The sequence below is a fragment of the Thalassophryne amazonica genome, chromosome 4 (assembly GCF_902500255.1).
Source record: "Thalassophryne amazonica chromosome 4, fThaAma1.1, whole genome shotgun sequence".
NCBI lineage: Eukaryota > Metazoa > Chordata > Actinopteri > Batrachoidiformes > Batrachoididae > Thalassophryne > Thalassophryne amazonica.
This window is the reverse complement of record NC_047106.1, coordinates 90,967,231-90,983,683: the sequence shown is the minus strand read 5'-3', so window position 1 is coordinate 90,983,683 and position 16,453 is coordinate 90,967,231. Positions and strand designations below refer to the sequence as shown.

The 16,453-nt window shown below is 40.6% G+C and overlaps 1 protein-coding gene across 1 annotated transcript in view; it reads left to right on the top strand.

Annotated features, from left to right (window-relative positions):
* LOC117508964 (extracellular calcium-sensing receptor-like) overlaps window positions 1-16,453 on the top strand; it is a 73,599-nt gene that overhangs the window by 4,566 nt on the left and 52,580 nt on the right. Inside the window, 1 exon segment of the mRNA XM_034168796.1 lies at window positions 10,823-10,935. Within this exon segment, the coding sequence (XP_034024687.1) occupies window positions 10,823-10,935 (113 nt within the window).

Genomic DNA, 16,453 nt, shown 5'->3' with positions numbered 1-16,453 from the left:
TCGATATGCCTGACCAGTGTGTCGCAGCATATTGCACAAACACAAGGGCAAAAGGTTTTAGCCTTTTCATGTCCAGGCAGATTGATCGAAAACCGCAGTGTTGTGTGATGCACGAAATGTCCGGCTGCTGCTCGCTCCACTCGCACACACACATTTGCTCCCGACAGTAGACACTTTCCTCTACCGTCTCCATGTTCTCACTGCTCACAGGAACACATAAAATGTCAACCCCAAATAATATGTCCACAATAATCTTGAAATGGTCAAGGAACTTAGGTAGTAAACACGGCGCCGGCACGTAAACACAGCACCGGCACGTTCACTGTTGTTTTTGGCGATCTTTTTCTAAACTTTCGCCGTTTATTTCCTATTCTTTCGTGAAAAAATAACGTAACTAAGCACGGATGAATGCAATGCCAGGCACTCGAAAACGGCAAAAACCTGAAGGTAATGACGGTGGTCCGCAAGTAATAGCTACACTATCACGGCTCCGGAACAATAACAAAGGCAGTAAACAGACGCTCAAATCAAAAATGCTATACAGTAATTAGAGTGTTATAAACAGCAGCAACAAAAATCAAAGCCTCCCTTACCATTCCATATTCAGCAGCCTTTCAGAATCCATCGGAATTGGCACGTCTCTTGCTTCTGCTTCAGCTCCGCCATAAACACCATCGGCATTATTTTCGCTGCCAGAATGTTCCTGGTTTGAATGTTCATCCGAAAGATACGGCTCCAATCTGTAGGGTCTAATTACTGCTGCAACAATCTCAGGATCCGAGTCAGAAATAATCCACACTTGAAGAGTAGTCAGAAAAGTTCTTGATCTCGTCACTGTCCATGCTGAGGTCCATCTGTTGCTGTTGTCGATCGAACAGACAAAGACGGGACTCTCCATTCTGTGACGTCACGGCATCACGTGACCGCTGAAGGAGTGCTGCAAGCGCGCTTCCCAATAAACACACTTTTGAGAAGCTGTACTAACTTTATTTTTCAGTGATAATGAATAAAAACACCTTCAACTTACTATACTGTATGTATATTTTGCTATTTATATCAGTTTTTCCCTAATTTTTGAAGTGTCATCTCCATCTTTTGTACATTTAACTGCTGTATTTTTTACAGGAATTCCCTGGTAACCACAGCTGCCATTGTTTTCCTGTAAAAACAACAGTCTTTTTTTTACAGTGTATGATGGGTGATGTTACAGACTTCTGGCCCGATCAACTGACAAAGATAACGAATTCCCTCGGCTGAGAATCTATATCTTTCATAGAGAATATCGTCCGGGTATGTCAGCAGATTCTGGCGGTCTTTAAAAACCCTCGCCCTGCAAAGAGAGCCCCTCACAATTTGTGCCCCAATATCAAACGGATCATCGAGGTAGGCCGGCATTGTCTTCGGAGTGACTGAAGGTGGATGGACGGTACTTATAAAAGGAGTGGTTAAGCGAAAACCTCAAGCTAACCGAGAACATAACCTGGTTTGGCACACAGCATAAATTGCCATGGCAGCATACCTCGATCAAAACCTATCCACCTTTTGTAGTACGGGTTAACCGGGAAGTTACTCCACACGTCATCAACTTACTCCCGAAGTTACCCTGATAAGCCAGTAACCCCACTTCATAGTACAGGCCCCAGGTGATTAGAGACCCTGCAAGGCTTATGACAAATGTGGGTGTGGAATCCATTAGATTAATGGGGAATTTAGTGCAGAAAATCCACTATGGTGATAGTGCAGTTTATTTGCCAGGGAGGGAATTTCAACAAGTTGAGACTGTGGCCTGCGTCCATAGTCATGTCCATAAAAATCATAGAGGGATATGCTTTCCAAACTTAATACCCATTACTATATTGGATGATGTTGAAATTGAGGATGGCCCAGTGGTTGTTCCAGCAATAGCAAAGTAGGTCTGCTACCTACAACATGCATGGAATGTCTTAAACCTAAACCTACTTCTAGGCATCTTATATATGCTCTTCTGGAACCACCCCTAAACCCAAACAGTTCAACTGTCAACCCCACTGTGGTCCTTAGACTGGGTGTCATTAACATAAGATCACTGTCCTCAAAATCATTGTTGATCAATGATCTAATTATTGATCATCACTTAGATATGATTGGGCTATGTGAAACCTGGCTTAAACCTACAGCTGTCCTCCCCTTAAATGAGGCCTGCCCACCAGCATATACATTTAGTCACATCCCTCGTGATGCGAAGCAAGGCGGGGGTGTTGCTCTTATTTATAAATCTAGGTTTAGCTTATTAGCTGGGGGGGGGGGGGGGGGGGGTACAAATATCACTCATTTGAGCATCTGATTCTCCGCTCTGCTCAGGATATTACACATTGCCAAGGTCAGAAGAATAAAAATCAGTCGTATTACTTTCTCACTGTATATTGGCCTCCTGGCCCATATTCTGAATTCTTAGATGAATTTGGTGCATTCATCTCTAACTTGTCAACTAGTGTAGATAACATTCTGATGATTGGTGACTTCAACATTCATATAAATAAGCCTTCTGATCCCCTCTGCAAATCATTTATGGAAATTGTGGATGCATTAGGTTTTCGGCAATGCATTCGGGATTCAACGCACATTAGTGGAAATACCCTGGATCTGGTTCTCGCACTTGGTATTGCTGTCACAAATATTGACATCATGCCTCTTACATCAGTGGTGTCTGATCACTCACTTATTAAGTTTATAGTTTCGCTGCCGTGTTTAGTGGAACAACAACCTTATATATCATTACGGCGATGCATCAAGTCCTCAGCTAAGACTGAACTCGAAGCTAGACTGCCTGATGTCTTAGCTTCACATTTGACAAATACCCACTCAGTAGACAGACTTGCGGATAGTTTAAACTCAGTGCTCAAAACTATACTCAACATGATTGCACCACCTGTTGATTTACAGAATTTGACAGTATCTCACTAGGCATGCTGACAAAACTCGTAATGTCAACAAAAAGCACAACCTGTTTATTTGATCCTATACCAACAAAACTGTTTATGGACCTGTGGCCCACTCTTGGGCCGACTATGCTGGAAATTATTAATCTTTCTTTAACTTCTGGATTTGTTCCTAAATGTTTCAAATCTGCAGTTATTAAACCATTACTTAAGAAACCTAATCTTGACCCTAGTGTATTGACAAACTATCAGCCGATATCAAATCTATAATTTTTCTCTAAAATTCTGGAAAAAGTGGTGTCACGGCAGCTCATAGACTATCTTACTGAGAATAATCTCTTTGAGCCACTGCAGTCTGCTTTTAGAAAATATCATTCCACAGAGACGGCTCTCACTAAAGTGGTGAATGATCTTCTCCTTACAATGGATTCGGACACCACTACGGTTCTGTTGCTTTTTAGATCTCAGTGCTGCATTTGATACAGTGGATCATATTCTACTTGATAGGCTGGAAAATCATTTTGGGATTACTGGGAGTGCCCTTGCATGGCTGACGTCATACTTGACCAGTCGTTCTTACTGTGTTTTGTATAGTAACACTACCTCTAACCTTAGTGACATGAAATTTGGGCTTCCACAGGGTTCTGTCTTAGGCCCCCTGCTTTCTCCCTTTATATAGCACCCCTTGGGCACATATTGCGGCATTTTGGGATTACCTTTCACTGCTATGCAGATGATACTCAGTTATACATGCCGATAACTGCTGGTAATCTTGTTCACATAAAATCCTTAGAAAATTGCCTTGCAGCAGTGAAAAGTTGGATGTCTAGAAACCTCCTACTTCTAAACTCTGATAAGACTGAAATGGTGGTTGTTGGTCCAGTGAGACATCGGCATCAATTTGACCAGTTAACACTCAGCCTCGGCTCGTGTGTTATACATCACACTGACAAAGTGAGGAACCTTGGGGTAATTTTTGATCCTTCATTGTCCTTTGGCCTCCACATTAGAAATATTACTAGGACTGCTTTCTTCCACCTGCGAAATATAGAGAAGATTTGTCCCATCTTGTCTGTGGCTGATGCTGAGACCCTGATCCATGCATTTATCTCTTCTAGATTGGACTACTGTAATGTTCTATTTTCTTGTTTACCGCAGTCTAGCATTAGGGGTCTCTAATTGGTTCAAAATGCTGCAGCCAGACTTTTGACACAAAGCAGAAAGTTCGACCACATTACACACATTTTGGCACCCCTTCACTGGCTTCCTGTCCCAGTGAGATCAGATTTTAAGGTTCTGCTACTAACCTATAAAATTATTCATGGACTGGCACCTCCCTACCTAGCTGATCTAATTAAACCTTACATACCGGCCCGGGCTTTACGTTCTCAGGGTGCAGGACTACTTTGTGTCGCTAAGGTGAATAAGAAGTCTGCAGGTCACAGAGCTTTCTCTTATCGTGCCCCTGTTCTGTGGAATGATCTCTCTGCGTCAATAAAACAGTCAGATTCTGTGGAGACTTTCAAGTCCAGACTTAAGACGCACTTATTTTACCTTTCATATGGCTAGCATACTGGTACAGTTTTGTTTTACGCTTTTTACTCTTTTAATTCATTTATTAGTAGTTGGAGTGGGCCGCGGCCTCAACTTTACCTAAATTCTGGGTCTTTTAGTGAAGTTTAGGGCTAGTGGCCGGCTATCACCTTAGTATTTCTCTGTTTTTCTTGTTGTTTAATGCTGGCAAATTATACAGTATTTTTTTTGTCTTTCTGATGCCTGATTCTATTTTTCTCTCTGTTTAAGGTGCAGCTCCATCCAGAGATGGGAGTTGTATTTGTGTTGGCGATCCTTCTGTCCTGTGCGCTAATAGCATTTCTTGTATATTCGTCCGTGAATTGTTCTGTAATTTATGTTTGTAGCATGGCCCAAGCAGAGGGTCACCCCTTTGAGTCTGGTCTGCTTGAAGTTTCTTCCTCAGAGGGAGTGTTTCCCTTGCCACTGTTGCTCTGGGGGTTGGTAAGGTTAGACCTTGCCTGTGTGAAGCGCTTTGAGGCAGCTCTGTTGTGATTTGGCGCTATATAAATGAAAATAAATTGAAATTGAAAAAATAGAGGCATTATCTTCAGTTAATGAGGCTCCTCTCTGAGCATGGCGCTAATTTCAAGAAGTTCAAAATTTAAGCCTGGGTCCAGCTTAATAATGAAGGATGAATAATGAGCCACGCAGCATGTTTTCTTTGCTACGAGAGGGTTTCTTCAACTATCGTGGGAGAATAGTGGCTCTGAGTGGCTCTTAGAAGCATTATCTTCAGTTAACGAGGCTCCTCTCTAAGTGTGGTGCTAATTTCAAGAAGTTCAAAATTTAGCAACAACAGCGTGGGGCAGTTTGTGTACGAGTTACTGTGATGACTTAGAGGCATGTGCGTGGTGCTTACGAGCAGAGGTGTCAAATGCGGCTCAAATGTGTACAACCGTGGGTCTGTACTGGAGTGTCTGTTTTTGGACTGCATTTTAAAAAAAAAGTGACATTTTTAAATGCTGCTGTGAATCTGTGAATTGAAAACCCACACTTTAAAGAGACCAGGTGTGGGAGGGCTGGAGGTTTGGACGAAACCCGTGCCTAAACGTGCACCAACATGGCGTTATCATGGCGCTATCAGGGCGCTGCGTGGCTTAGTGTGGCTGATGCAAGCCATTTGAGCTTCTAATGACAGGTCGGTTGTGGCTCACTAGAGGCTGCTATGTGGCACATGTCGGGTACAGAGAGGCACATAGAGGCACCTTCATAGCAGATACGTGATAGATGAGAACGTGGGTCATTCTTCGAATAATCGCTGACACACCCATGCGTGGCTCATTATTCATGGGACCCAGGCTTAAGAAAGCTTTCAAAGCATTTTGAAGTAGCAGCTATAACAGACACACTGAGCCCTTAATTAAGAAGGTTAAACTTAAATTTTTTTAAAGTCCTAATAATTATGAAATGACTGACTCTGTAGTGTAATGAAAATGGATGTAACTTTTAATTTTTCTAATTATGTTATGAAGTTGTCAATAAAATTTCTCAATCTATCACAACACCAGGTGACAGTAAAAGACATTTGCAACAGTAACAGTGCCACCTAGTGTATACTGAAGTATGATGGAAATGACAGATTATATGAGCGAAGCGTCGTGCAGCGGCATGAAGCTCACTCATGGTAACGGCTGTCCTAAACAGAAAGTGCCAAATTTCAAATACATAGGAAAACAGGAAATGTTCAAATGTCAAACACTTCCTGAACTGACAGATGAGATCCCATGGAATCTCACAGGAACTCAGTGGCAAGCTCACACTCAAACAGGAAGTGCCAAATTTTCAGTCACAGTGAAACAGGAAATGTCCAATATTGAACACTTCCTGGCATGGGTGGAGCTAGAGCGGAGGCCAGGGTTTCACTGGACTCACCTGAAATCTGATTGGACACAGATGATTGACATGTCACGGCACCACACGTGCCGTGACATGTCTCAACTACTGTCTTAGTTGAGAGACTAAGGACTTGGCTGGGCATTTCTGGGTCTGCTCTGGACTGGTTTTTGTCTTATCTTTCACACAGGACTTTCGCTGTTGTTGCTGGTAAATTTATGTCCTCCTCTGTCATGCTATCTTGTGGTGTGCCTCAGGGTTCTGTTCTGGGACCTATATTGTTTGCTCTATATTTGCTCCCACTTGGTCATGTCTTGAGTAGTTTTAAAGATGTCTCCCACCACTGTTATGCAGATGACATCCAGCTGTACATCTCATTCACTCCTCAAACGGTCTCTAGGGTATCTGCTCTTCAGAACTGTGTTGAGGTTATTGGTGACTGGATGGCGGCCAACTATTTGTCCTTAAATATAGCAAAGACTGAGGTCCTTGTTTGTGCCCCTGACTAGTTTGTTCCCACTGTGGTTGGGAATCTTGGTTCTCTGGCCCCTTTTGTCCGCTCAGCAGTGAGGAATTTGGGTGTTACGTTCAATCACTCCCTCAATTTTGATGCGTATGTTACCCGCCTGGCACAGTCTTGTTTTTTCCATTTGCGCAATATTGCCCGTCTGCGCAGCATTGTGTCTCGGGCGGAGATGGAGATGATCATTCATGCATTTGTGTCATCACATTTGGATTACTGTAACTCTCTATTTTTTAGCCTTAGCAAGTCCTCTTTGGACCGCTTACAAACGGTTCAGAATGCGGCTGCGAGGCTGCTGACGAGGTCATCAAAGAGGTCACATATAACCCCAATCCTCTCCTCCTTGCACTGGCTCCCCATCCATTTCAGACTCCAATTTAAAATTCTAGTACTGACTTTTAGAGCTCTGCATGGTCAAATGCCATCTTATATCACCGAGCTATTACATCCATATATGACAAGTAGGTCTCTTAGGTCTTCGGACCTGGGCCTATTGGTTGTGCCTAGGACAAGACTGAAGACCAGGGGAGACTGTGCTTTCGAGGTGGTGGCACCTAAAATGTGGAATGCATTGCCTTTGTACCTACGCTCCGTGGACTCTGTTGAAACATTTAAAGTGAAGCTAAAGACCCTTTTGTATAGGCTGGCTTTTACCTAGTTTTTATGGTTTTATGTTTCTGCTGTTTTTAATTTCTCTGTTCTTATGTGAAGCACTTTGTGATTTCTATCTTGAAAGGTGCTATATAAATAAACCTTACTTACTTACTTACTTACTTACTTACTTACATCTGAAAGAGCTGCATTTTGAAATTAGTGAGTCACATTGACTGCTAGGTTCATCCTGTCCAGTAGTTTGTGCTGTGTACCACAAAAAGTTCTAATCCACCTTAGTAGAAGAAGAAAAATGTTTGCTGAACATGTCGTTTGAACTATGGACTTCTAATCACACTAAACTTATACTTATACTGGTGAGTAAATGACCATATTTTATGCCAGAAATGAGGTCCAGGTTGTTAAAAGCAGCATTTCTCCTTTAGTTTGGGGGGTCTTATATACACATGTTTAAGCTAACAGACAGCCGCTTTTACCTCATAACTCCATAACATTCAGTCACATATTGTCCAAACTAGACCTTTTTGGAATTTTTATGATCAGGCAAATAATGTGTTGTAGTTTTCTATATGATTGGAGCATCTTTTAATTTTGATCCCTGTGTAATTCTTCAATTGGCCCCACCTGGCTGCCTATTGAAAATTCAAGTGGCCAGCCAATCAGTTTTTTTTTAAAAAGAGTTCATGTCTATGGATTATTTGTGCAAAATGTGATGTTTGTATCACAATTTGCAGGATTCCACTCTAAATATTCTCTTATCTGCTGCAATATATATGCGATGTAAGATGCTGCTCCTCAGTGTTTCTCAATTGCCCTTAAAAGTATTGGAACACTTGATATTTCACACATTTTAATTTGTTTGTTCTATTTCAAATACATTTTTTTTCTAAAATTATCATCTTTCAAACTGAAAACAAATCTCTACAACTTGATATAAATTCATTAAAAAAAAAAAAAAAAAAAAAAAAAAACAGCTTCCTGATGAAGTGGTGTAGAGGAGGATTTTCTTAAAAACAAGACCTGGAAGTTCAGCTGGATTATTATTCATGGATGGCTCATTATTCATGTCTTATTATTAGGTGGGACCCAGGCCTAAGAAAGCTTTCAAAGCATTTTGAAGTAGCAGCTATAACAGACACACTGAGCCCTTAATTAAGAAGGTTAAACTTAAATTTTTTTAAAGTCCTAATAATTATGAAATGACTGACTCTGTAGTGTAATGAAAATGGATGTAACTTTTAATTTTTCTAATTATGTCACCACTCATGCTGTGACATGTCAATCTCAACTTTTGTATTTCAATTTGTATGTAAATGTCAACTTTTGCATTTCTTCATAATTGATGTAAATAAAGTCAAAGACATATTCAGTGATTTGGAAAAGTTCATGTTTCCATCCTCTGATTTATATGAAGAAAACTGGCAATAAAACTGATTATTATTTACAGGTATTATCAAGTTTTAGAGACTTGCTTTCAGTTTGAGTTTGAGGACGATAACTTTAGATTTTTTTTATTTTTTTGTATTTCTTGTATTTAAAATGGCATAAACAAATCAAAATGTGTGAAATTCCAAGTTTTCCAATACTTTTGGAGGGCACGATATCCTAACCATATGATGAGTGCAAAATGAGTGTGGTATTATTACTGTTTTGTTTAAGAATGTTTAATTTTCACTGTTGTTGCACTTTGTGTCAAATCATAGTCATATCGTATATACGATATGACTCATGATACGACAATATTGAGATATGATAATTTGGGCATATTGTACAGCCCTACTGTCAACTAGCTGAAAACTTTGAATATTAATTTACATCTACATTAAAAAAAAAATGCTTAAAGTGACAGGGAGTTAAGAGGGCTGTAATTTTGGGGGGGGGGGGGGTCAGGTGAAAAGCAAAAAAAGAAAAATGCTTTAAAAGGTGGGGGGTATGGGGAGGCAGAGCTCCTCTAGAAGCTGAAAGGCAGAGTAAGGAAAATGCTTAAAAAGAAGCTGAAAGGTTTTTAAAACAGTATTAAGCTATAGACACTCCCGAATGTCATAAAACTGTCACACTCTATGAGGAATGTTTTTAAGAAAATTAATGCTAAAGAAACACTTTAGTTTTGTTATTGTACAATTTATTTATTTTATTTTATTTGTATCTCTTTCTATTGTGGCCTTGTCGTTTGTTTGTTTGCTGTTAATGTATTTGTTAAAATACAGTTTTGAAAAAAAAAGTGTTTATTTATTGTAACAAATATTAATAAATAAAGCCTCCACACGGGGCACCAATAAAATGTAACGAATATTATAAATTTATTGGAATAAATTTATTAATAATTTACTGATCACGCTCACATGGAGCACCAACAAAATGTAACGATATTAATAATAAAGCCTCACATGTGGGCACCAATAAATGTAGAAAGTAGTGATTATTGGTGATTTGAGTGGAGACACTTTCCTTTACATATATTCAGGCCTCACTATGGGGACCAATTATATGTAGCAATTAGTTGTAGTGAATAAGTAATTAAACTCCCAAATTGAATTAGAGTGGATTAGGCCCCAAAATGACGGGTCACCAAAATAATTGATTTAGGGTTTAATACTTATTATTTAAGCATTAATGGAGCACCATCTATTTTTAATTTTTTGTATAGCATAGGCACTATAATTTAAACATTAATTCATCAATTCTCAAATTAATTAATTAGTCCCGATTTGGTTTATTCAATCTCTGATCTGAAAATCATGAATTCAATACGGTTGACCAAGAGTTTCCTTCTGTACCCAAAATAAACCATAGCAGAAAATATTTACAATTTATTTACAATTTATACAAGGACTGTATTCAGCACCAGCCCACCTCAGCTCACACCTCAGCTTCCCCCTCCCTCCCCCCTCACTGTAATTCCAACCGAGGTGAGAGGCCAGCTCCTGCGGCTGAAGCAGAGGAAAGCAGCAGGACCTGATGGAACCTCCCCGAGGCTGCTGAGGACCTGTGCAGATGAGCTCTGTGAGGTCCTCAGCCACATCTTCAACATGAGCCTCAGCCTGGGGGTGGTCCCCACCCTGTGGAAGACCTCCTGTGTGGTCCCGGTTCCCAAAACACTGCATGCCAAGGAACCAGTCCACGACAGACCAGTTGCCCTGACCTCCCACCTCATGAAGACCATGGAACGGTTCGTCCTGTCTCACCTCCGCAACATGGTGAGCAACATCCTGGACCCACAGCAGTTCGCCTACAGGCCCAACATCAGGGTAGATAACGCTGTCATCTACCTACTGCAGTGAGTGCTCACCCACCTGGAGACCGGCGGGAGCGCTGTGAGAGTCATGTTCTTTGATTTCTCCAGCGCTTTCAACACCAGCAGACCAGTGCTGCGGCGGGGGAAGCTGGAGGACGCAGGTGTGGATGGACACCGCCATCGACTACCTCATTGACCACCCGCAGTACGTGCTGCTGCGCAGCTGTCAGTCTGAGGTGGTAAGGTGCAGCACCGGGGCCCCCCAGGGCACCGTCCTCTCACCTTTCCTCTTCACCCTCTACACCTCGGACTTCACCTACAACACGGACAGCTGCCATCTCCAGAAGTTCTCTGATGACTCCGCCATTGTGGGTGGCGTGTCTGAGGGGAACGCGCTTGAGTACCGGTCGGTCATCACAAACTTCGTGGACTGGTGTGAGCGCAACCACTTGTGTCTCAACTCCAACACCACCTCACCCACCGGTGAACATACAGGGGGAGGACATAAAGACTGTGGACACTTTCAAATACCTGGGTGTTCACCAAAAACAGCAAACTGGACTGGACTCACAACACCGAGGCACTGTACAAAAAAAGGCTAGAGTTGCCTCCACCTTCTGAGGAAACTGCGATCCTTTGGAGTGAGCAGGCCTCTGCTTAAGACCTTCTATGACTCTGTTGTAGCTTCTGCTCTCCTCTATGCTGTTGTCTGTTGGGCACCGGGCAGCACAGAGTGGGAGAGAAAGAGACTGAATAAGCTGGTCAGGAAGTCCAGCTCTGTCCTGGGCTGTCCTCTGGAGTCTCTGGAGGAGGTGGCTGAGAGGAGGGTGTTAGCCAAGTTCAAATCCATCATGGACAACTCCTCTCACCCTCTGCACCGGACTGTAGTGGAGCTGAACAGCTCGATCAGTGACAGGCTGAGGCACCCTCAGTGCAAGAAGGAACGATACCGCAGGTCATTCCTCCCTGCTGCTGTCAGACTGTACAATAACACTGTGAAATAACCAGATGCAATAAGATGTCCACAATCACGTGCAATATTAATATGTCAATAAATCATGTGCAATAACAACTCATTTACAAATCCCTGCACTAATGTCACCTTATCACACCTAAACTACATTTCACATATTGTAAATAAGATGCAACTATCTCTTTTTCAATCCCAATCATGTTTATATATATGCATATGTATATGTGTATGTGTATAGGTATGTGTGTGCATATATATATATATATATATATATATATATATATATATATATAAAAACCCTGGCAAAAATTATGGACTCACCGGCCTCGGAGGATGTTCATTCAGTTGTTTAATTTTGTAGAAAAAAAGCAGATCACAGACATGACACAAAACTAAAGTCATTTCAAATGGCAACTTTCTGGCTTTAAGAAACACTATAACAAATCAAGAAAAAAAATTGTGGCAGTCAGTAACAGTTACTTTTTTAGACCAAGCAGAGGGAAAAAAATATGGAATCACTCAATTCTGAGGAAAAAATTATGGAATCACCCTGTGAATTTTCATCCCCAAAACTAACACCTGCATCAAATCAGATCTGCTCGTTAGTCTGCATCTAAAAAGGAGTGATCACACCTTGGAGAGCTGTTGCACCAAGTGGACTGACATGAATCAAGGCTCCAACACAAGAGATGTCAGTTGAAACAAAGGAGAGGATTATCAAACTCTTAAAAGAGAGTAAATCATCATGCAATGTTGCAAAAGATGTTGGTTGTTCACAGTCAGCTGTGTCTAAATTCTGGACCAAATACAAACAACATGGGAAGGTTGTTAAAGGCAAACATACTGGTAGACCATATGTCTCAAAAATCGAAAATGCACAACAAAACAAATGAGGAATGAATGGGAAGAAAGTCAACGTCTGTGACCGAACTGTAAGAAACCGCCTAAAGGAAATGGGATTTACATACAGAAAAGCTAAACGAAAGCCATCATTAACACCTACAAGGTTTGCTACAAAAGTATCCGACCTTATTATTTTTTTTAAAGAACCATATGGATTTGAATCACGTGTGATTGCGTCAGACAAGCTTGAACCCTCATGCGCATGCGTGAGTTTTTTCATGCCTGTCGGTTGCGTCATTCGCCTGTGAGCAGGCTTTGAGTGAGGTGTGGTCCACCCCTCTCGTCTGTTTTTTATTGCGAATAAATGTCTGAACGATTTGGAGCTTTGCTGCATCAATTTTTTTTCCAAAACTGTGAGAGACCTCCAGGTGGACACCGTTCGAAAAATTTATATGGCTTTCAGGGACAATTTTATGGGGATTAAACAGATTACAGGGTGTTACTGCCGCTTTAAGGACTGCCCACAACTGCTGGGAGCACGCCGCGCTCTCAGCAGGGTCAATGTCATGGCCTGCTAATAGTCCGGATCTTAATCCAATTGAAAATCTTTGGTGGAAGTTGAAGAAAATGGTCCATGACAAGGCTCCAACCTGCAAAGCTGACCTGGCAACAGCAATCAGAGAAAGTTGGAGCCACATTGATGACGAGTACTGTTTGTCACTCATTAAGTTCATGCCTCAGAGACTGCAAGCTGTTATAAAAGTCAGAGGTGGTGCAACAAAGTACTAGTGATGTGTTGGAGCGTTCTTTTGTTTTTCATGATTCCATAATTTTTTCCTCAGAATTGAGTGATTCCATATTTTTTTCCATCTGCTTCGTCTAAAAAAGTAACCGTTACTGACTGCCACAATTTTGTTTCTTGATTTCTTATAGTGTTTCTTAAAGCCAGAAAGTTGCCATTTGAAATGACTTTAGATTTCTGTCATGTCTGTGATCTGCTTTTTTTCTACAAAATTAAACAACTGTAGACTGGATTTTATTTGTCTCTGTAGACAGCGTGCAGTCTGCTGTTTGGGATTATTCCAGTTCCTCCTTTAATAATTGATGACGGATTATCACACATGGATCGGATCATTTGATCTCATTGACAGGGCGCAGAATCTGATGTTGTCCAAGAGGGCGTGAGTCCAGTGCAAACCCAGCTCACCATGGCATTTCACTGTTACTATTTACATTCTGTTTTTCTGCTGTGCACTGCAACACTGCAAGGAAGACGTCCATTTGCTCAGTTGTTGTTTACTCAGCATGCTTTGCTGTGGTTAAGAGTTGTATTCACGTTTGCATGAAATGAGCATGACTACTAATTGTATTTTATCTGTCAAATCCAACAATCTATAAAGATATGAAGAAAACTTCAAAGTAGTCACTGTCATTCATTTAACAAATGCTTTAAGGGTGACCCGACTGTTTGAAATGCATGCTGAAAATAATCGAGCCCCATTACAAAGTTCACCCCACGCCCACCCCACCGCCACCCCTTTAATATTTACTCCACAGGGGTTACCTATAGTGCAAATATCACATGTATCATGTTTTGCTGTTATGTTACTGGGTTCACAACATGTACAGTAGTGTTAAGAATAATAATAATAGTAATGCTATGTGACTGAAAAGATTAATTCAGGTTTTGAGTATATTTCTTATTGTTACATGGGAAACAAGGTACCAGTAGATTCAGTAGAGTCTAACAAATCCAACAAGACCAAGCATTCATGATATGCTTAAGGCTATGAAATTGGTCTATTAGTAAAAAAAAAAAAGTAGAAAAGGTGGTGTTCACAATAATAGTAGTGTGGCATTCAGTCAGTGAGTTTGTCAATTTTGTGGAACAAACAGGTGTGAATCAGGTGTCCCCTATTTAAGGATGAAGCCAGCACCTGTTGAACATGCTTTTCTCTTTGAAAGCCTGAGGAAAATGGGACGTTCAAGACATTGTTCAGAAGAACAGCGTAGTTTGATTAAAAAGTTGATTGTAGAGGGGAAGACTTATATGCAGGTGCAAAAAATTATAGGCTGTTCATCTACAATGATCTCCAATGCTTTAAAATGGACAAAAAAAACAGAGACGCATGGAAGAAAACGGAAAACAACCATCAAAATGGATAGAAGAATAACCAGAATGGCAAAGGCTCACCCATTGATCAGCTCCAGGATGATCAAAGACAGTCTGGAGTTACCTGCAAGTGCTGTGACAGTTAGAAGACGCCTGTGTGAAGCTAATTTACTTGCAAGAATCCCCCGCAAAGTCCCTCTGTTAAATAAAAGACATGTGCAGAAGGGGTTACAATTTGCCAAAGGACACATCAACTGGCCTAAAGAGAAATGGAGGAATATTTTGTGGACTGATGAGAGTAAAATTGTTCTTTTTGGGTCCAAGGGCCGCAGACAGTTTGTGAGACGACCCCCAAACTCTGAATTCAAGCCACAGTTCACAGTGAAGACAGTGAAGCATGGTGGTGCAAGCATCATGATATGGGCATGTTTCTCCTACTATGGTGTTGGGCCTATATATCGCATACCAGGTATCATGGATCAGTTTGGATATGTCGAAATACTTGAAGAGGTCATGTTGCCTTATGCTGAAGAGGACATATGCCCTTGAAATGTGTGTTTCAACAAGACAATGACCCCAAGCACACTAGTAAACAAGCAAAATCTTGGTTCCAAACCAACAAAATTAATGCCTCGCAGATGTGAAGAAGTCATGACAAACTGTGGTTATACAACTAAATACTAGTTTAGTGATTCACAGGATTGCTAAAAAAGCAGTTTGAACATAATAGTTTTGAGTTTGTAGCATCAACAGCAGATGCTACTGTTATTGTGAACACCCCCTTTTCTACTTTTTTTACTAATAGCCCAATTTCATAGCCTTAACCCCTTAACGCCTGAATTTATATAGCTGTATATATATATATATATATATATATATAAAAATGTTTTGTGTGTTTTTGCCTTTAAGTAGATGGTAAATAATGTTGAGATTTTTAATTTCACTTTTGCACAAAAAATAAATAGTAATTTTGGTATTTTGGTAATAATTTATGTTATAATGTTATAATAATAATAATGATATGTTGCAAATTTGCGACAACAGGCATACTGGTCAATTTGGTATTTTGCATATTTGAGTCAAGTATTGTAGCATATATGCGACAATAGGCGTTAAGGGGTTAAGAGTGTGCATATCATGAATGCTTGGTCTTGTTGGATTTGTGAGAATCTATTGAATCTACTGGTACCTTGTTTCCCATGTAACAATAAGAAATATACTCAAAACCTGGATTAATCTTTTTAGTCACATAGCACTACTATTATTCTGACACTACTGTATGTGTGTGTGTATATATATATACATATTCTATCTCTGCCTCATTTTCTTATGTCTTGTACTGTTACAAGTATTATTATTATTGCTTATCCTTGCATATGCTGTTTGATGAACATTTTTCTCTACTTGCACCCATCTTGTGTGTTTTTTAAGAGCTGACGTAGCATGTGAATTTCTCCTCTGTGAGATCAGTAAAGTTTATTTTATCTTAATGTGGTCAAACTTTGTGCTTCATGTCAAAAGTCTGGCTGCAGCATTTTGAACCAATTGGAGACCCCTAATGCCGGACTGCGGTAAACCAGAAAATAGAACATTGCAGTAGTCCAATCTAGAAGAGGCAAACACATGAATCAGGGTCTCAGCATCAGCCATAGACAGGATGGGACGAATGTTCACTATATTTCGCAGGTGGAAGAAAGCAGTCCTCATAATATCTCTAATGTGGAGGTCAAAGGACAATGTAGGATCAAAAATTACCCCAAGGTTCCTCACTTTGTCAGTGTGATGTATGACACATGAGCTTAGGCTAAGAGTTAGCTGGTCAAATTGA